General features: G+C 51.1%; 8 protein-coding genes across 10 annotated transcripts; 4 read left to right on the top strand and 4 right to left on the bottom strand.

The window, feature by feature from the left end:
* Positions 1–3602: 3602 nt before the first annotated feature.
* Positions 3603–5298, top strand: AAFC00_007095 (uncharacterized protein; the record flags this gene model as incomplete). Its single annotated transcript, XM_069347155.1, has 2 exons — positions 3603–3774; positions 3830–5298. 2 exons carry the CDS (start codon positions 3603–3605, stop codon positions 5296–5298), a joined length of 1641 nt encoding a protein of 546 aa, XP_069200028.1.
* A 1664-nt stretch (positions 5299–6962) lies between these two features.
* Positions 6963–7954, top strand: AAFC00_007096 (uncharacterized protein; the record flags this gene model as incomplete). Its single annotated transcript, XM_069347156.1, has 2 exons — positions 6963–7203; positions 7305–7954. 2 exons carry the CDS (start codon positions 6963–6965, stop codon positions 7952–7954), a joined length of 891 nt encoding a protein of 296 aa, XP_069200029.1.
* A 562-nt stretch (positions 7955–8516) lies between these two features.
* On the top strand, positions 8517–9974 carry AAFC00_007097 (uncharacterized protein; the record flags this gene model as incomplete). Its single annotated transcript, XM_069347157.1, has 1 exon — positions 8517–9974. The coding sequence occupies one exon, from the start codon at positions 8517–8519 to the stop codon at positions 9972–9974; it is 1458 nt and encodes a 485-aa protein (XP_069200030.1).
* Positions 9975–10945: 971 nt separating this feature from the next.
* Positions 10946–12754, bottom strand: AAFC00_007098 (uncharacterized protein; the record flags this gene model as incomplete). The annotated part of the gene is made up of 1 exon (XM_069347158.1): positions 10946–12754. The coding sequence occupies one exon, from the start codon at positions 12752–12754 to the stop codon at positions 10946–10948; it is 1809 nt and encodes a 602-aa protein (XP_069200031.1).
* A 775-nt stretch (positions 12755–13529) lies between these two features.
* On the bottom strand, positions 13530–15564 carry AAFC00_007099 (uncharacterized protein; the record flags this gene model as incomplete). Of its 2 annotated transcripts, none has more annotated exons than XM_069347159.1 (4): positions 13530–14435; positions 14492–14574; positions 14631–15228; positions 15286–15564. In XM_069347159.1, the coding sequence occupies 4 exons, from the start codon at positions 15562–15564 to the stop codon at positions 13530–13532; spliced, it is 1866 nt and encodes a 621-aa protein (XP_069200032.1). The 2 variants fall into 2 exon arrangements, with proteins under 2 accessions (XP_069200032.1, XP_069200033.1); XM_069347160.1 differs by having other exon boundaries at positions 14492–14580.
* A 2412-nt stretch (positions 15565–17976) lies between these two features.
* AAFC00_007100 (uncharacterized protein) lies at positions 17977–19388 on the bottom strand (the record flags this gene model as incomplete). 2 transcript variants are annotated; one of them, XM_069347162.1, is made up of 4 exons in its annotated part: positions 17977–18120; positions 18176–18887; positions 18952–19222; positions 19289–19388. In XM_069347162.1, the coding sequence occupies 4 exons, from the start codon at positions 19386–19388 to the stop codon at positions 17977–17979; spliced, it is 1227 nt and encodes a 408-aa protein (XP_069200035.1). The 2 variants fall into 2 exon arrangements, with proteins under 2 accessions (XP_069200035.1, XP_069200034.1); XM_069347161.1 differs by having other exon boundaries at positions 19289–19382.
* Positions 19389–19835: 447 nt separating this feature from the next.
* AAFC00_007101 (uncharacterized protein) lies at positions 19836–21304 on the bottom strand (the record flags this gene model as incomplete). Its single annotated transcript, XM_069347163.1, has 2 exons — positions 19836–21194; positions 21245–21304. 2 exons carry the CDS (start codon positions 21302–21304, stop codon positions 19836–19838), a joined length of 1419 nt encoding a protein of 472 aa, XP_069200036.1.
* A 934-nt stretch (positions 21305–22238) lies between these two features.
* AAFC00_007102 (uncharacterized protein) lies at positions 22239–23847 on the top strand (the record flags this gene model as incomplete). The annotated part of the gene is made up of 2 exons (XM_069347164.1): positions 22239–22540; positions 22593–23847. The coding sequence occupies 2 exons, from the start codon at positions 22239–22241 to the stop codon at positions 23845–23847; spliced, it is 1557 nt and encodes a 518-aa protein (XP_069200037.1).
* Between the last annotated feature and the right edge of the window lie 380 nt (positions 23848–24227).

The raw sequence follows: 24227 nt of genomic DNA on the forward strand, positions 1-24227 counted from the left end.
AGAAGATATTGTATTAGAGATATCTCTAGGTAGTTTGCAATAATGGACAGGGTCCCCGTCGATCTGAATGTTTTGGATCGATGACGTCGTGAAGACAGAGAATCCCCAGATTCCACTAGGTACGGTATGGAGCTCCATCCACTTCTAATTATCCATCACCTTCCTTATACCTCAGGTACCTTGTTAACCATTGTATAGCTATCTGCCTCGTCGATATATCATATAATATGGTTCTACCAGGTGCAACATCGGACGATGCTGGCGGCGACTCGTTCACGCCTGATCACCGGCCGACTTCAGACATCGACCCGTACGCCTCGTCCTCTTCGTCGTCGTCGTCGTCCTCCCCTCGCGCCAGCAATGGACAACAGTACAACATCCGCATTGACCAGCTGCCGAAGCCCTTCTTCCTCTTCAATCTCTCGAGCAACGACAATGACCGCGCCATGTACCGCACCATAGTCGAGAACTGCGCCCATGCCCAGAGCATCCTGCACCGACCCCTCCGTCAAGACGAAGTCGACGCCATCGGATTCCACTTTGCAAAGTCAATTCGGATAGTGTCGTATGGACTGCCGGCAGGGTTCTTGATGGGGGGCGTCTGGGCGTACCGCGGCATGAAGGACTTCAGTTTCCCCTTCTGGACTCCGAAAGAGGGCAGCAAATTCAACCCGGAAGTGTTTGGACCTATCAGAGGAGGGTTGGCAAGAGCAATGTGGCAGGGATTACGCTTCAACATCTACGGCTTCATTGGAGGAGTAGCCGGCACTTTGTTCTTCAGCACTTACGCCACCACCGTCAACGCCGTCGGCACAGGCACCGATCCCAGACTGCACGACTACATCGAGGCATACAGGAAGATGAGCGCAGAGCAGAGAGGCCAGGTCATGCAGAGACCAGTCGGCCAGAGAAACCCAGTAGAGAGCCAAGAGGGACAGATGGACAGGCAAGCCATGGGCGCTGCCAGGCGTGTCGGCGCCGAGACAAGCTACTCCAGGAGTGACATCCAGAGAAGAGCAGACGCCTACGGTCGTCAATCCACCAGCAACAAGTACGGCGACAGTGACGACGACGCGAGTCCGACCGGTGGCGCTTTCACTCAGGATTTCAAGTACTACGAGGAAGGCGGCAGCCCTACCGACTCAGGCCTTCTGGATGACGCACAGACAGAGCAGAGAGCCAGAGACATGCAACGACCGGATCAACGATCAAGGCGCGCACAAGAGTCGTTCACGAACTATGGCGACGATGACGCATCCCCGACGGCCGCATCCTCACCATTCACCGACAAGTCTTCTGCGGGACCAGGCGGCAAAGGAAGCACATGGGACCGAATAAGATCCAACGCCGCGCACTCCTCTCCCTCATCATCGTCTCCAGCTTCCCGCGCTCAAGCATGGCCCACCGCCGACGAGACCAACAGATCCGGACTTCCCCAGTCGTCGAGATCTTCGATCCAGCGCGAACAAAACGAAGGCTCCACCTTGGGCGACAGTTTTGCCTTTTCGACTTCCGACGAGGAAAGGCAACTGGCCAAGAGTGAAGCACAAAAGGACTTTGACGCCCGTGTCGAGAGGGAGAGACACGGCGGAGACTTTACTCAGTCTTCTGGCGGCGTTGCGAGCAGCAGCAGCAGCAGCGGTGGCAGTGGAAGCAGCGGCCAGAGCGCATGGGAGAGATTGAGAAAGTAGGTAGGCTTGTAAAACACAGACTACCTTATGTAACACACCTGATGTATATATCCTACCTCTTCATATCCGCGCCCTACATCAAAACCCTACCAGAAAGATCTCTGGAGCACAGGTACATAATCAAGAAAAATAAGCCGTCATTCCACGTACGGCCACAGGCAGCTGAGAACTGGGCATCCCGTCCGCTCTGCCAGACATAAGCAGTTGACCGGCTGATTAGTACTACGGTGGGTGACCACGTGGGAATCCCAGCTGCTGTACGTTTTGTTTTTCCTTTTTTACCCCTCTATCTTCCTTTCTTCCTGAATTTTGTATCAGTCTTCTGCTTTTCGGCGTTCTCTTATTGCCTGGTTTTTCCTTTTTTCCTGTTATGCTTCTGCTGGTTGATGTTATACTTTTGTGTGTTTCGTCAGGTGCAATCCACTGGACAGTACCTTGGGTTCATGGTGAATCCCTCTTTTCTCCATGTGCGGATATGCGGTATAACCGGAACAATCACATATTATAATGCATACAAAAAGCAGGCAATAGATACTCTATGCCAGAGCACGTGGATGTACAAAATTGCAACAGCAGAGAAACGCAATGAGATTCTCCGGACTGACACCAGGGGAATGGATATGTGGACCCAGCACTGTCTAGGCTCTGTGACCAACTCTCCTCGACTCCGGGCGAGGTCGCTATTGCTTTTCACCTGTATGTCGCTCGTGCGTGACTTTCCATTCACCACTTGGTCAGCTTCGCGCATTACGACAGAGGTGCAGTACAGTAGATCGCGCGCGGACTTTCCTCTTGCAGTACAACTTTATTGAAGGTCTGTCATATTGTATTCTAACAGCATGCACTACTCTGCCCTACCACACAAGTACAAACCTTGATCTCGAGGCTTATGGCCGAGGTGCCCACATGGACCTGAAGTCGGCTCCCACGGCAGGGAACTCGGCAAGCCCTGTTGTTCGGTATCCGCCGATAGACTAGACTGACGTCAAAGAAGAAGATCGGGCCGGCGGGGTGTGTCGACGAACACAGCCAGTTGGCCGTCTATCGATTGGTGCTCTGCCAGATAGGCTGGACAGATAGGCCTGCCTGCTTGGTCTGTAACCTGTGACTAAAGCAACGCTGTCCCCATGTGTAAAAGCAACTCGTTCTTCTTTCCTCTCTGCTTCGCAAAAGAACGTCGACGATGTTACACGCTTTGGCGACTCCCGCCCTGAGAGCGCAGCCATGCTGTATGTATCGCGGTCGACGCAACATCCGCACCGCGTCTGGTGAGCACGCGCCAGCTATTCTGTACCACTCTGGCCCAAAACTACAAGTACCTGCATTCACCAAAGTTCGAGGCAGGGCTTAATCCCGCCAAGCCCGTGCCTTGCCGCCACCGAGCGGCGGGTCGCGAAACCGTAACACTTACAAACACGGCATAGAGCAGCAGACTTTTCAATTGCCATCACGAAATTTCTACTGTTTAGTGGGCCAACAAGAGTCACTGCTGCTATACGAGGGCCACCACCGACGTTGGATCTTACGTACATATAACTCATGCTAGGTAGGTCTTTGTGCGGGTATACTTTCGACTTGAGACAACTCACCAAGTACTCTCAATCTACTTGTCGCTGCATTTCACATCTTTTCCAATCTTCTCACAGACCCTCTCTTCTCTGCCCATTTTAGTGTGTCGTACTGTGTGATTTGTGTTCTCGGTTCTTTTTGACCTTTCGCTTTTGGTTGATTCGTTGCCTCTCTCTGTTTTGCCCTTGGTCACTGCATTTCTTCTTATAAATCCTTTCATCATTTGAAGCGGGGAAGAACAAGAGCCCCATTGAGTCATTTGTGCTCGAGGACTACTTACTTCAGCAACTGCTGTGGAAGCACAGGAACACCTACCCACAGGACACCTAAACATACATAGCTATGGCGGACAAGATTGAGATCGGCCCAAAGGTCGACCCCGTCGAAGAGAAGCCTGAGGATTGGAACTCTCGATCGTCATACGATGGTGAACTCGAGAAGCAAGTACAGAAGGGCACCACGGTGCAACTCAAGCGTCGTCTGCAATCAAGGCATCTGCAGATGATTGCCATTGGTATGTTTCGACTGCTACACGCCAACTACATCCATTGGTTGACAAGATATGAAAGGTGGTACTATTGGTACTGGTCTCTTCATCGGTTCCGGCGAAGCCATCGCCAACTCGGGTCCTGCTGGCGCTCTCATCGCATATGCTTTCGTCGGTACTCTCGTGTATAGCGTCATGGTCGCTTTAGGAGAGATGGCCACCTACCTGCCCATCACTGGTGCTTTCACCGCCTACGCTGCTCGCTTTGTCGACCCTAGTCTTGGATTCGCCATGGGCTGGATCTACTGGTTCTCCTGGGCCATCACTTACGCTCTCGAACTCACTGCGTCCGGACTCATCATCCAGTACTGGCGACCGGACCTCAATGTCGGCATCTTCATCGGGGTCTTTTGGCTTGTCATTACCTCGATCAACTTCTTGCCCGTCTCGTTTTATGGCGAGGTCGAGTTCTATTTTGCGCTCATAAAGGTCATCACCGTTGTGGGTTTCATGATCTTCGCCATCTGCATCGACGCCGGAGTCGGACAGCACGGATACCTCGGATTTCATACTTGGGGCAACCCTGGTGCCTTTGCGCCTTACCTCGTCGGTGACGGCGCTCTTGCCAAGTTCGTAGGATTCTGGTCTGTCCTCATTCAAGCTGGATTTTCTTACCAGGGAACCGAGCTTGTTGGTATCGCCGCTGGTGAGACTGCCAACCCTCGCAAGACGGTGCCTGCTGCTATCAAGAAGACCTTCTACCGTATCTTGTTCTTCTTTGTCCTGACCATTTTCTTCATTGGTCTTTTGGTACCTTATGATAACCCTCAATTGCTTTCTGGAAACACCGACGCCAGCTCTTCACCTTTCGTCATTGCCGCCAAGCTTGCTGGTGTCTCTACCGTTCCTGGCTTGATCAATGGTGTCCTTCTCTGTGTCGTTCTCAGCGCTGCCAACTCGAACGTTTACTCTGGATCTCGTATCATTGTCGGTCTTGCTGATTCCAACTGCGCCCCTGCTTTTTTCAAGAAACAAACCAAGGGTGGTGTTCCGTACTACGCTGTCGCCTTCACAGCAGCGATTGGTCTTTTGGGTTTCCTGAATGAGAGCTCTGGTGCAAGCACCGTCTTCGACTGGCTAATGAACATGTCCGGTGTTGCAGGATTCATCTCCTGGACATGCATCAACATCTCGCACGTTGCATTTATGCGCGCCCTCAAGGCTCGCGGCATCCCTCGCGATTTCCTGCCCTACAAGGCCATCCTGCAGCCATACTTTACCTACTACGGCATCTTCTTCAACGTCATCATCATCCTCACACAGGGCTTCACCGCCTTCATTCCATGGGACACATCGAGCTTTTTTATTGCTTACGTCTCGCTGATCCTCTTTGTGGTCTTGTACCTCGGCCACAAGATCGTTTTCAGGACCAAGCTCGTCAACCCCAAAGATGCCGACCTGGACTCTGGCCGTCGCGAGATCGACGAGATGCACTTTGAGGAAAAGGAGCCGACGACGGCCTGGGGCAAGTTCTGGGCCTGGCTCGGATGATCGAGTGGGATGCTCGAGGTTTTTGTTCGCTGCTTTTGGTTTTTTCGCTTTTGCTTTTGCTTTTGCTTTGCATACTCTGTTCTTTTTTCTTGGAAGAAAGAACAACTAAAAGTTTCCGGCGGACCGGAGATCCTGAGAGCTGGATCAGGGCCTTTTTCCTAAAAAGGTCAAACACTGAGGTGATACTGAAATATTTCGCATTTCCGGAGGACCGGAGGGCCCTTGTTCGTTTTCTACGAACATCGGTCCAGGGCGTTTCATGCAACGAAGGAAAAGAAAAACATGAAATGTCAAACACTGAGGTGACAAAGGAAAGAACGAGGAAAAAGAAGAAAAAGAAGAAAAAGAAGCTTTTTTTATTCTACATACCATGTACTTTGTTTTTCCGGAGGACCGGAGGTTGTTCATTGTCGGTCTATGAGAACCGACGAGGATGACCAGGACAAGTCCTCTTTCCCTCTCTTAAGTGTCTTCCATCTGTCGTTATTCTCGCCCTTTGTACATTGAAGAGAATTATTGACCTTGGAGCGCAAGAGATGAAAAGAGGAAAAGAGGAGTTGTCAAACACTGAGGAAAAAAACCATATACTGCTCGTTAATATCTTATGGAGAGTTGTTTTTTATCGTACAAAAAGCATACACTGTACATATAGATTAGATTTTTTGGATCGAAAGTCTACATTACCTTACTGCTCGCTCACTACTCTTGCTGCTGCTTTCCGAAAAAAGTTCTGAACAGTGTTTGACTTTTTTCTTGGATCTCATCTGTGTTCACATCACCTGTTCTTGTCATCATCCTTTTTTCCTTCTCTGGATGTCCTCGAAATGCCTTGCTGCAGTCCTTTGAGCCCTGACTGATTAATCCGGCTATCGATGGGTCTCGGGCATCTTGACGATCTTATGCTGTCCCTATGCCTCCCACAAGGCGGACTGTACCGTCATCGAAGTCGCTTCTGCCCCACCCCCCGAAGCCTTCGAGCTTGCCTTGCGCGGTGTCTCTGTGCGGGGTCTTGCCTGTCTCTGGTGCCCAAGTACACGTCATCACATCCAGCGTCGCCAAAGGCTCAGCACTCCTGCAAAGAATAAGCCAGGCGCGAGCTTGATGCCTGACCCCCCCTTGACTGGAATTCTGCGAGCTTCGGATGGTGTCTGGTTCTCTCAAGGTAAAAATTCTGCAGGAGGCGGCCAGATAGTCAATGTCGGTTGAAATGGCGGGGTTGGACCAGTGGTACCTTAGCTTGGCCCCCTGTGACTTATGCGTCGCTGTTGCAGCGTCATTAGTGATCTTTCGTGGGTGGATCATTTGGGTTGGATCAAGCATAGCTCTTTAGTAAGGTAAGTAGTCGATGATTAAGCCTCGGCTAGTGCGGGGTTGGTTGTGTGAGGCGAGTAAACAGAACTTGTTCTAATCACTTATCGAGACTCCCTCCATAGTAGGTGAGTCATGTTACGGTTCAACAATCCTGCGGCAGGCTTATTATATTGATAACAACAGTCAAGCGACCCGTTGAGTGAACACTTTGGTATAAGATGTTCAAGTTCGCAGCCACTCTTTCTTAATAGCTACAATAGAGGATATGTATTTGTATTCACTTAGCTTAGTTGCGTGGAAACCTACCTTACTTCGCCGTCTTGTATCCAACACCCAACATTGAGCATAATAGCATGTCCACCCAACTCGACGCCGCCTCGATCGCGCGCACCTCTCTACATGACCCCACCCACTTCGACATCCAGCACTCGCAGACCCTTCACCGCCTCGAGCTCCTGCGGCACTGGGATATTTCTACCGGCGCCAAGGTGCTAGAACTGGGATGCGGGCAGGGAGACTGCACGACTGTGCTTGCCTCTGCTGTTGGCGAGCAGGGGAGGGTGGTAGCGGTCGATCCAGCGGGACTGGATTATGGTGAGTCTTTTTTTTCGCCTTCTCTGTACTCTGCTGCGTGTCACACCTGGCGGGTGGTGAGAGCGGAGAAGCAGCCGACTGATAAATGGCTTATCCTGCAGGTGCCCCGTATACTCTCGGCCAAGCACAGAATCACATTTCTCAAGGTCCGCTAGGTAGAAGGATCACGTGGGTGCAATCATCGCCCTTGGACTACCTTTCCTCTCTCTCTTCCACATCTCCCGTCAGCGACAGCAAAACCTGCGACGCAACAGTGCTCGCCCACTGCCTGTGGTACTTCTCCTCCCCCTCACTGATCCTCTCCACCTTCCGAGCCATCAAGCAGCATAGCAGGCGTCTCCTACTTGCTGAGTGGTCATTAGTAGCGACGCACCCGTCCGCCCAGCCTCACGTGTTAGCGACGCTCACTCAGGCAGCGCTCGAGTGCCGCAAGCCCGCGGGCAGCAGCGTCTCGAATGTCCGCACGGTGCTGAGTCCAAAGCGGCTTACCGAGCTGGCTCTGGCTGCCGGGTGGCAGCTAGAGAGCGAGACACGTGTGCAAGGTGGCGAGGGGCTGTTGGACGGACAGTGGGAGGTCTCTGCTTGTCTTTCTTCTTCTTTCGAAGGGGAAGTGCAGGAGCAAGTGAGTGATGAGCGGGAACGGGCGATGGTTCTCGCGCTGAGGGATGCATGTGAGGCAAGCTTGGAGGTTGTACAGGAGGGTCGCAAAGGGGTCAGGGCGATGGATGTCTGGGTTGCTGGTTTTGTCTGATCGGGCAGTGCTGAGTGGGTGTGCAAACAGATCCACGACATGAGTCAAGGTAAAGATGAGAGAAGAGATGACAGTAGACTTCGTCCAAAGCGGAAGCAAGTACTCTTGTCTACCTTGGTGTTAGCAAAATGCTACTTATCTTGTAAGGATACAATAGATTAGAATGGCGTAGCGTCACCAAGTCCTCACTGTCACAGACGACGGATCCACGAGGATCTGTGGCCATCATGAACAGAGGACTCGGGTAGTATCTCACGAGTGCATGTAAACAACTGGTGGGAGTATCCTTATAGCTTGCTTCTGTATCTACCTTTTCTACCTTTTCTACCGAGGAGTTCTTCTCGATCCATGCGGCAAATTCTTGACTCAAGAAGGGCGGGGATTGGTGGCGAGACATGAGTCGAAGGATCACCAGAGACTCTCTTGGCAGGGTCTCGAGCCTCGCTGCGTCTTTCTTTCTCTGTGTGCTTCGGACTTGACGATCCATCAATTCTATCGGTTCAACCATCAATTCAACCATCAATTCAACCATCAATTCAACCATCAATTCGGCGATTCAATCATGGCAAAGAGAAAGAGAAACACTCAGGCAGCAGCCGAGCCGACAAAGAAGCAGAGCAAAGCTTCGGACATAGCCACTCCTCCCCGAGACGATGACACGCCGGAGATCAAGAACGCCCACTCGATCATCTCGCCAGAAGAGCTCGACATGACCGTCGACACCCTCCACACGCTGTCTCGCTACCCGGGCATCATCAAGTCAAAGACATGCAAAGACCTGAGGACCGCCGTCTACGACTTCCGCCAAGCCTGCACCACGGGGCTCAACACGGCGGCCGAGGGCAACAACCTGACTGCTCGCATCTCGGCCGCCCTGACCGATGCCAAATACACCGACGCCCTGATCTCCTTGGCCGAGATGCGCATCCGGGGAGAGACGCCGAAGCTGGGAGCCCTCTGTCGGTGGGTCAGGGATCTGGACGTGGTCAGTGGATTGTCCATGCAGGTCGACGGCGTCAGCAAAACCACGGCCGCTCGCTCGGCAAAGGATAAAGAGTTGCTGAGAGTTCTGGATGCTGTGCTCAGAGTCACTGGTCCGACAGACACCAACGCCGAAGACACGTGTCGTTCATCAGACCCAATCGCCCTGCAGAAGGCGTGGAACCTGCGAGACGAGAAGCGCACGCTTCGCCACATCCACGAGAGCGTCGTCGACAAGTCCATCCTCAACACCTGTCCGCCCGATGTCAAGCAGAGATTCAGAGTCGTCGAGACAACCCCCGCCCTCGACAGGAAACCGCCGAATTTGTATCCCGCAGTCTTGTACGCCTCGAGAGATGACGCCGTCCTTTTGGGCCAAGCGCCACACACCACCGTCCACAAACACCCTGTCGTGCCCAATCTGCGACTCATCAAGGATGTCTTGTCGCCAGAAGAGTGCGCTTCAATCATCGCTGCTGCCGAGACAATGGAGTTCATTCCGGACGCCCCGATCAGAGATCAAGGAGAAGAAACAAGTGTCCTGGCCCACAACTTCTACTGGATTGTCGACCAGGCCTTCCATGACAGGCTCTGGCAACGAGTCAGCCCGTATGTGCCCGAGGCATCGTCCGGAAAGACAGTCCGCGGCATCAATCGCAGATTCAGAGTCTACAGATACGTCCCTGGCGCCGAGTACAGATGTCACATCGACGGCGCATGGCCGCCCTCCGGCATCAATCCCGTCACAGACGTCTACCAATACGACTCATCACCCCCGGCTGCCCGCCAGTCATCTCTGTTTACCTTTCTGATATATCTCAATGACGAATTCGAAGGCGGCGAGACCACCTTTTTCATCCCCAGTGTTAGAGAAGGAGTCATGAATGCATACCCCATCAAGCCCATCATGGGAAGCGTCGCTGTCTTTCCCCATGGCGAGGCCCAAGGCGCATTGCTTCATGAGGGGACCGGTGTGACCAAGGGAGCCAAATATGTCATTCGGACTGACGTCGAATACGATGTCGATCCTACGCCCTGATCTTCTTATTTTGAGTACTTTCTGAACAAGAAAAATGGAAAATCTACATCAAAAGGGGTTGATTAGAGGGACACACAGGTGCTTAATCCAGGCAACATCCGTCACCTAGCATACACGATTTGTACTTTGCTCGTATCTTGATACAGACCGAGAAGCACGTCCAGCCTCCATAACCCCCAGTCCCGATGGGATAAGCCTTGGATTGCAAAAGCAGGAACACCCAGGAAGGAACGAAGAAGCGCCGCCAAGACTACTTGTTGTATATACATCTTACATACCATAACGACATGAAACGACAGATATGTTAACATACATGTATATGCTAGCAAAATCAAAAAGAAATACTCAAAATGATTTGCACTTAGACAAAATGAAAAGAGGAGGATGAGTTTGGTCTATATGGGAAATACACACCTTGCACACCTTATACCTGCGAAACCGGTCAGCCTACAGTACCTTACGTGACGTCCGGCTAAGCTTAAGCTGAGGTACCTGCCTCACCTTACTGATCTAAAATACCTTACCTTCAGGTTACTCTTCCCGCTTTTCGTTATTCTCTTCGCGTTTCTGTCTCTCGAAGCTTTTATACCTACTCTCAAAGCTCTTGTCCTCGAGAACCTGAGATGACGGCTACACGTCCAAGATACATATAGTCTTCACTTGGTATCAGGAGCACGTGCAATTGATTTTTTTTTTCATGGTATGTCATGATACCTTATGACTGCATATATGTGTACAGATATCCCGTTCCTGCCCCCTCTCCTTTCCGAGTAATACTGGGGGTCTGAATGCTATGCGATGCAATGCAATGCATACATGAACTTGTCTTTTGTTCCTCTTTTGCGATACCCTTCCTCTCTTTTTCTTGAGTCATACAATCTCGCGCTCTCTGCACCTCCTCCTCGTCCCGTTATTCAGCTAGTCCTGGGGTGTTGCATCACTCGACAGCAGCAGCACTAGCAACAACAGAATCAAGTAAAACTACTGACAACAGTGACGCCGGTAGTGTAGACCATGGCGACAACCCCCAACCCAACAAACACCAAGTCTCCCCACTTGGCCTTGTTCGTCTCCGCCACGCCCCAGTAATGCAGCAGAGGAGGATAGATATACACGAGCGGCACGCATGCAAACGACCCGATCAGCGCCACAAACTTGTCCAGATTCGACGCGCCAGCGATGGAAATACCGCCGCAGAGCACGACGAGCAAAGCGCGGAAGGCGTTCTTCTTCCATTTCGTCAACGGCGACTTCTTGCCCGATGTGTGATGGCCGAAGATCTTGCCCTCGAGGATACGAATGGCCGGGAACAGCTGGACCGGATTTCCGAAGAGCACAGCCAAAGAGTAAAGAAATTGCACCGCGTTGACGAGTTTGTTGTCTTGCGGGTAGTTGCTTATGATCTCTATCGCCGTGTTCTCACCGAATGTCGCGTAGCACAGTGCGCCGACCGAGGTGAAAATCACGGTGATCAGCAGCATGACGACACCTAGTAGGTACTCGAAGTTTTGGGGAGCTTTCATCGATGATTGGATGGGTAGGATGAGTCCTATTCCTTCGAAAGTGAAGATTGCGGAGCCGATTGTCAGCGTGAAGTGCTTGGGGTTGAAGAGCTGCACCGATGGGTCGATTCCGCCGCGTGTGACTATCGTTGCAATGTCAAAATAGTAGATGTAGGTTAGTCCGATCATGATGAAGACATCGGCGAGAAGAGCCGCGGGGCCTAGCTTTGAAATGTCTCTGATGAAAGATAATGGAATCAAAACTACCAATTGGATTGCGATGAGTGCTTGGATGGGCAGAGGCACAGTCGGTCCTTTCGACACGGCTTCGGAAAATGCGTACAGATTCTCTGCCACGAAGACCATTCCTGCGCAGACGAATCCGAGTTGAGACAACGTGATGGATCCGAGGATCAAGGCACGCAATTTGGGTCCTCCGATCGACTTTCCCAAGTCTCCGTATCCGCCGCCGTACGCGCTACGGCATTGGAGAAGCAGATGGAATGCCAGCATGGATACCGCCGAGACAGCCAACATGGTCAGAGAAGAAAACAAGATACCGCCGTTGTTGAAGGCTTTGGGCAAGAACATGATTCCGGTGCCGATGAATGCCTTGAGAAGAGTGAAGAACGACTTGACCATTCCCGCGTCGCCCTTTTTCGCTTGTCGTTTGGTGGACTTGCGACGGCCGAGAAGAGGTCGCTCTTCGCCAGGCCTATGTCTCTCTTCTTCCGCCGCACGTTCTGTCTCGTCTTCGGAGTCGTCCGCAATGGCTTCGTCATCGGATTCATGGAGATCTTCGCCGGCAAAACTTCCATAGAGGTCCAAGAATTCAACAAAGTTTCTCGTCACGGGCAAATTCGCAGTGTCGAATCTACTGCGCATTTTCTGTTGCACAAATTGCCGGCGAAAGCCACCGGGCACGCGCTGCTGAGAAGGCGCCAGAGCATCGTCCTCCTCATCGTCGTCCCAGTGATTTCTCGTGGGCGCCGAGAAGGTCGCTGACCTCTGTAATGATTGATTGGCGGGATTGTTCAACCGGAACAAATCACGATGTATGTCGCCACCTTGTAGCGTCAAAGATGATTCTTGCTCCAACGACGAATTGCCGTTGTCATTGGCAGCGCCATTCGTACCAGACGATGGCTTCTGGCCCTTGGAAGCAGATCCATTTCGTGTGTTTGTATGAAACTCTCCGGTGTAGCCTTCTGGTAGATGCTCAGATACCACTTCAGCTTGGCGCTGTTGGTCTGATAGTGACGCCGGCCTGTCCGCCATTGACGAGAGAAAACGTGGGGCAAGGACGGTAATCCTTTAGTTCCGTTTTATGGTATTATGCAGGTCCTGATCGTAAAGAACGAAGCAGCTCCTGTCGATCTGATATTTAATCTGCACCGAACAGATCGCACGTTGTGCGTAGCCCAAGAAGAGGGAAAAATATTTCTTCGTAAATAAGGGGCGCCCTGAGGTCCGGGTTCATTGATGTTTTCCTCTAGAGCGGGAAAGGAAAAGAAGGGGTCTGCTTCGGTGTGAAAAAACATATTATTGACACACAAACTTGTTATGCGGATGCCGCCGATGTTTGGCAAAACCTTAAAATAAACATGATGTCAGTCATTGTGGGGATGCGGATGCAAAAAGTCGGGGGACGGCCATCGAGGCTTTTTTTTTTTGGGCTTGTATCTTCGCAACGCAATTGTATTACAACACAGGTTCTCAGCTCGAAACTTGTTTCATTCGGGAACCTGTGCATTGCCGATGTTCGTGTAGCCTGCCAGCTGCGCTCCTGTGTCGTACTCTGCTCTGCCTGCACTCCCGTGTGACACGGACAATCTTGCGCAGCACCACCAACTTCTCGCATCGTTAAGGCAATAGATATATCTCAGATTCTTTCCGCACGACAGCAATGTCTTAGACGAGACAGAGAGTTCTGGTGTTGGACATTAATGTGATTGTTCAAGAAAATAAAGGGTGAATTGGTATACACCTACTCAGAAGATCTGGATCTAATATGGCTGAAAAATAAAATAAAATAAAAAATCATATCTGAGGCCTACACTTTCAAGAAACCTCCATAGTATTCATCTAGCCACTGTGAAGCAGCCGACGGATCGGTAACAGGCCAGTACGCCGCGGCGCCAACATAGCCATCCGGACGGACACTCAACACACCGACCTGATCCTTTTGTAGTTGAGGAGCCCATTTCTCGAGACATGCTTGACCTCTGGTGTCTTGCTTGGCGACATCATCTAGATAAACCGTCCATTGGCTGGCCTGGAGAGGACCCGGTAGATCCTTCAACTCGAACTCGGCCTTCGGTGTGGAAGTGATTAGTGCCAGCGTCATCAAGTCACTGGCAGCAGTGTATCTTGCTGGTTGCACAAATGAATCGGACTCGGTTGCACTGGGTCCTTTTGTTTTGTATGATGCTGATAGTGCGGCGCTCGCTTTGCCCGTGACAGATGAAGACGAGACGAGATTAGCGCAAATAGTCTCGAGGAAGGGTCGAGCTGCCTGGATGTCGTGGCAAAGGAAGTACACGCGGAATTGCCCGAGCATGGGAATGTCCAATTGTGCATCGACAGGGTTGGCGTCGATGTATCTGGTCAATCTTGCCGGTGGAAGTAAACAGCCTGGCATCACATCTCCCTCCACCTTGGACTGTATGTTCAGGACGTTCGTGTCGTACTCAGCGCCCACTCCCGAGATGAAGCGAACGTTCTTGAGAAAGTTCTGGGCCAATGCTTTCGAATCGCCATCGTGGAATGCGTTTGCGTGCTCGTAGTCAAAGTCGATCAGGTCTTTGCCAATCTTCCGTCGCTCCTGCTGATATGTAGCGAGAAGACTAGGCTTCGATAGTCCTCGGACTGCAAGGTTGAGTTTCCAAGCCAGATTGAGCGTGTCGTGCATTGACGTATTCATTCCTTGGGCTGCCTTTGGCGAATGTGTGTGACTGGCCTGCATTGTTCGTCAGCTTCGCGTGCATTTAGATGGTAGTCTATCGAGACACTTACATCTCCAGCAATGAAAACCCGTTGCTCCTCGTCTGAGAAGCGGTTGGCTACTCGCTGGCCAATTTTATAGACGCCGAACCACTCTGTCGCTATATCAGTATTGCGACATGAACATTGGTAAGTACTCGACGCTGCTTACCGACACTCTTCCAGTTCAGGCGGTAAGGCTTCATGATCTGTCTTGCCCGATCCATCACAAATTCTTGTGTAGCTTGAGCCTTAGACATTGGCGCGGTCGCGGATTCGGATCTCAGCTCGATATACAACCTGGTCATGTTACGCTCCCGAGGAATGCATAACACGTTTCCGGCCTCTTCAGAGTACACCACGACCTTGCTCCAGAGATCGGGGAAGTCGGTGTCTATCACACCATCCAGCACACCCCAGGTGGCTTCCGAGCTCGAACCCTCGGCGACCACATCAGGTATGCATTTTCGCACTTGCGAATGGGCTCCGTCGCATCCAACAAGAAATTGAGTCTGGACTCGGTGGCTACCGCCGCTTCGGGGATCTTTGCTGGTGATCTCGAGAGGTAGGTCGGAGTTGCCGGTCTGAGTATAGTTCACGAAAGCCGAGTTTCTGGTGACTTCCATGCCTCTGGCTGCCATATCGTCCAAGAACAAATCTTCTACCATACCCTGGTGTACCAGCAGGATATATGGGTCTAGTAGGTCGACTACGGGAGGATAGTGAACTTCTCGCCCTGTACGTTGTAGCGAAGCATCTTGGGTTGAGCTCTGCGGTCATCCATCAGCCTGTGTCACTTTCCCAGTATCATACATAATGCAGCGTACCCAGAAACAAATATCGTAAATTCGAACACCGCGTTGTAGTAGAGGGTCGGCCAATCGCATTTGTTTGAGCGTCTCGATTGATTTCGGTTGCAAGCCATCTGCTCTGCCAGTAGCAGTCTTGTCTGCCCGATCGTCCAGGACCGTAGTCTTTATACCGAAGCGAACGAGGTTCGCAGCGAGCATGAGACCAGCAGGACCTGCGCCTACCACCACAACATCTTGTGGTGAAGATGACGCACCGTTGACTGTGCTGTCCTCCATAACTCGAGCTGGTGACATAATGATTTATTCACAGAAGACAAGATAATTGATTCAGGGATGCGAAACTTGGGAGTTTTGAAAAGAGCGATAATTGTAGTTGGCTATACCGCAAACTTAATACACTACATGGCCTCTCCTACACTATACAATCCATCTGCCTGTGCAAGGAAGAAGCCCCATTATTGAACCTCATGTGACAATGTACACAAAAAGTGGATGAATGATATTCTCGAGTCCCCGACTCTTCCTCTCTAACCCCCATGGAGGAGCAATTGTCAGCTCCCCCACTCTTGATAAGATAAATGATAAACCCCTCCTTCCTTGGACACTATACCCGAAGCAGGAGTTTGACAACACTTCGCCGAGGCGCCCACCTGCCCTACGCTACCTACTCATGCTGAAAGTGGAACCACGCTCTACTAGGAGCCTATCGATAAGATACAGCAGTCGTTGGTTGCGTGGGACTTGCAACACATGATAGCGAGAAGCAATCGTAGACATGGTTCCAGCATCTCTTCTTGACCTTGACGGATATTCATGTTGGTAGTGTACAGTACATACACCATGACCATTCACAAGCCCCAGCCGCAATGGCTCGAAATAGTATCTAAGAAGAAGCAGGCGCAGGCTGATGCTATCGCGCATTTTCTCGATGTCAACGACAATGGCCCTGAAGGTGCTGAGGAAATCACCGGAGTGACTAGCATAGAGGAATTGGCTAAACGTATCGCGGATGGCTCGTGGACTGCTACCGATGTCACCAAGGCATACTGCTTCAAGTGAGTCGGCAAACTTTGTTCATACTAGTGGTATGCGAGCTGAACTCTCAGGGCTGGAGAAGCTCACCAGATGGTAAGAAGTCGCAAGATTCGTCACGAAGATAGTATCATGCTGATCATAGTTTAGACCAACTGCTTGACTGGTAAGTCATGGGAACCGATCTCAGCCTTGTAGCACCCATCTGATTATTATTGTCGTAGAGGTGTTCTTCGACCAAGCGATTGCTCGTGCAGGCGAACTCGATGAATACTACGAAACCCACGGCAAGACAGTTGGCCCACTCCACGGTGTGGTTATGACCGTCAAGGACCAATTCAACATCGCTGGATTCGACACTACTCTAGGATATGTCGGCCGAGCCAACAAGCCAGCGCAAGATGATGCTCTTGTCGTCTCTATCCTCCAGGACCTGGGTGCCATCTTTATTGCGAAAACTAATTTGCCACAGTCTATCATGTGGTGTGAGACCGAAAACCCCCTGTGGGGTTTGACGAGCAATCCTATGAGAGAAGGGTTCACGCCAGGAGGATCGACTGGCGGAGAAGGAGCTCTGCTATCTCTAGGAGGTTCCGCGCTTGGCTGGGGCACTGACATCGGAGGCAGCATACGTATTCCGTCTCACATGATGGGTCTGTATGGTCTCAAGCCAAGTAGTGGCCGCCTTCCGTATGACGGCGTCCCAGTTTCTACCGAGGGTCAGGAACATGTTCATTCTGTGATTGGGCCCTTGGCACGTAGTCTGGAATCTCTCCATGTAGTGACCAAAGCTGTGATTGACACTGAGCCGTGGCTATTGGATGCAAGGGTACACCCGCTTCCATGGCGGGAGAGTATGTACGAAAGTACCTTAAACAAGCCTTTGGTCATTGGGCTGCTCGTTGACGATGGGGTCGTAAAAGTGCATCCTCCTGTAGCGAGAGTGCTGTCAGAGCTAGTGTCCAAATTACAGGCTGCTGGTCATGAGATTGTGCAATGGAATGCGGACGGCCACAAGGAGTGCGTCGACATCATGGTAAGTGGCAAAGCGTTCTCTGCATCGATACCATACTAACATAATCTCAATAGGACCAGTACTACACAGCCGATGGCGGCGAAGACATCAAGAGAGACGTCGAAGCCGGCGGCGAGCCCTACATACCGCACGTCCAGAACCTCGTCTCTCGAGCGCCTGCGATCAGCGTCTACGAATACTGGCAGCTGAACAAGCGGAAGATCGCCGCCCACAAAGTCTGCCTCAACAAATGGAAGACCATCACTTCGCCGGCGGCAGGTAGACAGGTCGATGTCCTCCTCACGCCCACCATGCCTCACTCGGCTGTCCCACATGGATCGTGCAAGTGGGTCGGGTACACAAAGGTCTGGAACTTCCTCGACTACTCTGCTCTCGTACTGCCGGCGGGCAAGGTGGATCGGCAGGTGGACAAAGCCAAGACAGACCCCGAGGTGCAAGGATACGTTCCACGTAACGAGATGGATATGTGGAATTGGGCACTTTATGACCCGGAGACGATGGATGGACTCCCACTCAGTGTACAGATTGTTGGCAAACGTCTCGAAGAAGAGAAAGTGCTGGCGGCCGCGCAAGTCATAGAGCAGATATTGCGGCCAGTAGAAAAGTGAGTAAGATAGATGTATATAGCCTCCGAGCATCTAGAGTTTAGACTTCTGCAACGCCTCTGCCTCGCTATAGACTGCCTTCTCAAAGTGCGTGATCACCTTCATGCATTGCTTGTCGCCTGGTGGCAACAACTGAGTCCCGAACACGCCACAGATACCAGCTTCACGATCGATGAACTAGCCCAATTGTCAGCTACAACATTCACTCGTTTGGAAGAGAGCATGGACTCACCCAGAAGACGTTGGGCAATCCACTCCAGATCATCCGCCCCTTTCTCCTCCAGCCAGGCAAGTCCTGACCGATGAGTAGGCCACCAAGCCCCCAATCATAATCGCCGGTATCTAGAAACTCGCCAATAAACAAACTATCCTTCTTGCCGGTCTCATGGCTCAATGTTCGCTTGCTCTCCTCCGCAGAGAGCTGCGGGCTGAACAGCTGCGCCGTGGTCGACTTTTTCAACAACTTCTCATCGTCGACAAGCAACGAATACAGAATCTCGATATACTGACTCAGATCCCCGAAGCCTCCATGACCGCCGAAGCAGTCCTTCAGACCGTCAGTTATCAGCGGTCCGTTGTAGTCCGCAGCTGGACCAGTGGGCTTCGGATATCCAGACCGTATCGTCATCTTGGCCAGCCGAGACTTCATGTCTGGGTGCTTGTCGATCCAGAAAGTGAAGTCTTTGATGCCCAAAGGAGCGAGGATGTTGACTTTCGCGTACTCGTCTAGCGACTGACCGCTGAGATTCTCGACAATCCTACCAACCCAGTCGATACCAGTTCCATACTCCCAAGACGTGCCCGGCTGGAAAGCAAGAGGCTGCACAATGCGTTCTTCGAATGTGCCTCCTGAACCGACCGCTAGGCCATTTGCCGCACGCCAGGTGTCGATCCTGGGGTTCATTACTGAATACGCGCAGCCCGCGCTATGTGTCAGGAGCTGGCTGAGTGTCGTCGATGATCAGTCATGTCCGTAAAAATCATATAGCTCGTCGCAACATAACTAACCGAAGTGTTATTGGGGTCTTCCTCTTCTCTGTAGTAGTGTCTTTGTTATCATCAGCAGCAACGAAGACCTCCTGTTGAGCCAGCAAAGGTACGATATCCAACACATCATCGTCTAATTTAATGAGACCACGCTCTACAAGCTGTAGTGCTGAGATCGAAGTGATCAGTTTGGTAGCCGACGCGATCGCCAACACCGTATTCTCCTGCATCGGTTCGTTTGACCCTTCAGCCAACGACCTTCTACCGACCGCATTGGAGTAGCGAAGTGTGCCTTGATGTATCCTGTGAGCTCAAGGCTGCAATCATGCAATCCATTACTTGACGAAGACATTCTTACCACTTTTGTTACGGGCGAAGAGGTTCGCTCCAGCAAACACACCGTCGTCGACAGCTTGCTTTAACGCTTGATTGAGACTCTCAAAGGTCGCCATGTTCATTAAGTATGGTAGGGCAGGAGGTAGATAAAGCTAGCTAGAAGGCTACGGCGCTAAATAAATATATATCGTTCTTACGATGAATACGAATGAAAATCAATTGTGAATAAAATTCAGAATACAACCATACAGCGTCGTAACATCAACATAGGAATTCTAATGTTGCTGATTAATAGGGACCGAATATACGTGGACTCTTCAGGCACCAGCAATTGAGTGTTAAGGCCGAGGGTTTGAAGGAGGCAAGGGGGCCAATGGTAAGGTCCGGTGTTGGATTGACCGAGGCGAAGGATGCGGGGAGCGGGCCGCGATGACATGACACTGTACAGTACAAGCAAGGTAGCCAAACCATACCTTAAATACGCTTTTTTATCTCCGTGTTTTGAGATTGAGGATCAAATATGCATCGTTGGAAGTGAAATGGATTGGTAATGTAATAAATCTATTGAATCAAAGGTGAGCTCTCACTTGGTCCTGCTCAGCAGAACTCTCGTCTGCAGGCCACCTTCGCTCGACGTCGGCCAGACAGTCGAATCGCATCAACCATCTGCCTACTCCGTTCCTTCGCCAAGCCAATGGATCATCCCCCTCTAACATTCCTTCAGGCAAGGCTGTATCCTCGACCTCGCCTTTGATGACCTTCTGCTCCCATTCACCGAATAGGCGGTATCGCGCATCTCTTGCGTTGCGCTCCTCACCATCATCAAGATGGTAAAGTACCTGCTGGACGTTTCCTCTCTCCACGATACTTTCCGTGCGTTGTCTTCGAGAGTCTTCGAACACACGTAGCGCGAGACTCTTCTCCTCCTTTGAGCACGACTTGATCTTACTCAAGCAGAATCCGAGCGTAGCCCCGTCCTCAAGACTCATTCCTGCTCCTGAGGCCAGATAGGGTAGAGTTGCGTGTACAGCATCGCCAAGCAAGGTAAACGTTGCTGACTCGTGCGACCAAGAGGTATCCAGTCCAGCACGGTAGCAAAGCTTCCACTTCTGCACAGATTGACAAAGGGCTAGCAGCTTGGGTATCCGGGGATCCCAATCCTTGTATAGTAGTCGCATCTCCTCCACGTTACCATCTAATGTCGTTGCATCGGCGGGCATGTCATCTGGTACCAAGAGGACCATGTTGAATAGGTCGCCGTCACGTAAGACGTAGTTGACGGCATGAGCGCCAGGACCCATCCAGTATCTGACCTTGTGTGGGTGCTCTAGCAGGGGAGCAAGATCTGGATCTTTGGCCATTTCCTTTGTGTTCAAGAGCATACGATAAGCAAGATCGCCAGTCGGGGTAGGCGGGCTCGGCTTGCCTAGAAGAATCTCTCGGCAGGTTGAAAATATACCATCCGCGCCAACGACCAGATCCGCAGTCAGACATTCGCCGTTTTGCAAGAAGATAGTGGCAGTATCTTTGCCGTCTTCTTCGCATTTGATGTCAACGACTCGTGAGTTGATTTTGAATGTTGCGCCCAGTTCTTGCGCCCTGTCTAGCAGTGCGCGGTGTAGATCGGCTCTGTGGAAGTCCCAGAAAGGAGATTGATACTCGGCAATGGCGTCTGGGAAAGACATGGATGAAAGCACCTTGCCTTTCCAATCAAGCATCATACAGTCAGTGGGGAATGTTGCATGTTTCAGCAAGGTCTCCTCCAGACCCCATTGTATCAATACTCTCGAACTATTGGGAAGGACTTGGATGCCGGCCCCAACTTCGGCAATCTTGGATGCACTCTCGAGGACATGGACTCGGTGGCCAGCGAGTAATATTGAGATGGCGGCTCCAAGACCTCCAAGACCAGCACCAATGACTATGACCTAATATATGTTCAGAACTCATCTTCAAATCAGCGAGCAATAAGACTCACGTTCAATTGGTCTGCCTCAGCTCTCTCTTGCTTTACCAAGATTGGGATATGTGAAACCATGGCTTGTGTAAGATAATGATGCTATGAATCGTTGTTCGAATTATCGAGGTCTCAAGCCTTGATGATATTTGTGCTCTCCTACACTGAACAAAGTTCTTGTTGAGAGTCTGATACCTGCATAATCAGACATCGTTCGGTCCTCGACTTATCAGTATATAAACAGATTACACGTCATGTAGCTACTACTGTATCGATGACCCTGCAGGCAAGGAGAGCAATGGTGGGCGTGTAAGGCCAGATCGAGCCTACGCCAAGGATGGGGGTGGTTCCCCATTCCCCTCATGTCCATCCAACCCGATATCCCGGGAATTCAATATCGATCATAGGCAGATAAATGAGCCATGAGCAGCACTATCATTGATTTTTGTAGAGGTCGCATACTTCTCATGAGACAGGTTCGTACGTATTCGATCGTGAAGGGACAGATATGCCCAACCCTTGAATGATTGATTATTGTCAAGGGTCTACTGTGGCATACCTTCGAAGGGTCCTGTCAGTGCGCCGTTGCCTGCCGATCAACTCCCCCCTCAGCCCTGTCTCTACGCTGACTTCATGTGCTGCTACGTACAAAGTTCAATAATGTACTACCTGCCTAATCCTACCTCGGGTGAATCGAAATAGTAAGGTAAGTTAGTTTTCTGACCGTCGTTGGTTTCACGGTAGATCCGCCTCGTGTACTGGCTGAATATCGAGGAGTGGGGTACCTTAGCTCCTATCATGCACCATACACCGTAACTATGCACGCTTTCATGCAATTGGTTCGCCTGTATATGCATATCTGACCTATCAGATACGCGGCATCTATTGCTTACATACCGGTTTTCAATCATAAAGCTGATATCCTCGTGACCTTTGCGACCTGCGATCATAAACTACAGTGTACTGCTCAAAGGCCTCCTCAGAATTTACATTACCAGTGAAACTAGGACTCACAATGGAGCTCTCTCGTTATTTTACGCTGATCTGCGTGTTCCTACCAATATGGTTTTGCATGTACTATATCTTGCCCTACTTCACCACGTATAAAAGCCACAGGACTATTCCTGGACCATTTGTTGCGAAATTCAGTAACATTTGGCTGGCGTCACACACCAAGAAAGGTAGAAAGTTTGCTGCTGTTGATGCCGCTCATCGTAAGTATGGGAAGGTGGTCCGTGTTGGCTACAACTTCATCTCCATCGCGGATGAGAGAGGTCTTCACACGGTCTATGCGCATGGTAATGGATTTTTAAAGGAGTGAGTAACCTTTTCTTCCACTATATGCGCGCTGGGCTGATTTAGATTGAAGTCACTTCTACGAGGCATTTGTATCTGGTGTTCCAGGGGTCTTTAACGTCAGAGACCGCGTTGACCACACTCGGAAGCGTAAGATTATTGCTCATGCCTTCTCTCCTGGGGCCGTTGTGGCATTCGAAAGCCACATGACAGACAATCTACGTCGTTGGATCAGGCAATTGGACCGTATCGCGTCGACACCAACACGTGAGGGCGGGTACGCAGAGTTCAACATTATGCCATGGTGCACTTTTATCGCCTTCGATATCATAGGAGACCTTGCATTTGGGGCACCATTCGGCATGGTCGAGAAGGGTCGTGATGAGTGTGAAGCCCAGTTCGTCAAAGATGGACCGATTATCCTCGCTCCTGGTGCCGAAACGTTAAACCGTAGAGGCGAAGTCAGCTCTACGCTTGGTTTACTCTTGCCAATCCGTCCATACGCCAAGTACCTGCCGGATCCATTCTTCTCAAAAGGTCTCGAGTCGGTAAGAAATCTGCACGGTATCGCCGAAGTTGCAGTCAACAAACGTCTCGACGCGGCAGAAAAGGGTGAAATGGGTGGGAAGCGACGCAACGACATCCTGGACATGCTTGTTCGAAGCAAGGATGCCAATGGTAACCCTATGGGCCGCGAGGAGCTCGTTTCAGAAGCCTTGACCGAATTGATTGCTGGTAGTGATACTGTATCCAACACCACATGCGCAATCTTCTATTGGGTCCTGCATGGCGAGCGAGCCGCACCGGGAACAATTGTTTCACGCTTACAGGCTGAGCTTGATGCTGCTGTCCCAGCCGGGGAGATTGCGACGCATGCTCAGGTCAAGAACCTGCCCTTCCTGCGTAGGTGTATCGATGAGGCTATGCGTCTTCATTCGACTTCTGCTTTGGGTCTTCCTCGGATAGTCACGAGTGAGATGGGTGTTGAGTTCGACGGTATTCATTTTCCGAAAGGCACGGTTCTTTCGGTCCCGAGTTACACGATCCACCATGATGCTGATGTCTGGGGTCCCGACGTTGAAGAGTTCAGACCTGATAGGTGGCTTCCTGGCAACCTGACCGAGAGACAGAAGATCTGCTTCAACCCGTTCTCGTACGGGCCTCGTGCTTGCGTTGGTCAGAATGTAGCACATATGGAGCTGGCTCTGATCATCGGAACGGCTTTCAGGAGATATGACTTCACACTCTATCAGGAGCGCCTAGAGTCACACGAAGGATTCTCGAAGAAGCCTAACGAGTGTTATGTTGGAATCAAGCGAAGGATGTAGATGTCCGATCGCGCTGTATGGGAAAAGTCCTGTTGAGCTAGTGCAAATACAAGCATATCATTCTCATGACCACTTGAGTTTGTCACATCTAAATCGCAAGCCATGGCCACCCCACTCAATCCCACTGCGCACAGATCTACTGTAGCAACATCTAGGCACACCTGAAGCAAGAAGTCTCGAGTCAGTACAGCATCGGACCCTGCTTTCCAAAACACTGAGATGTGTTTCCGATGTGTTTACAAGGGTCAAGATTCCTCAACGATAGGCTGGCTCATCATCATACCCCGCCAAACCCAAGCGTCAATTGGCCCACTGAGAATCAACCGATAAGCAAACGTGGGGGTCTTTCGCTGCCTATCAACCATCGGACCCTTGAACTT

The sequence above is a fragment of the Neodothiora populina genome (genome assembly GCF_041146345.1).
Source record: "Neodothiora populina strain CPC 39397 chromosome Unknown canker_contig_8, whole genome shotgun sequence".
Lineage (NCBI taxonomy): Eukaryota > Fungi > Ascomycota > Dothideomycetes > Dothideales > Dothioraceae > Neodothiora > Neodothiora populina.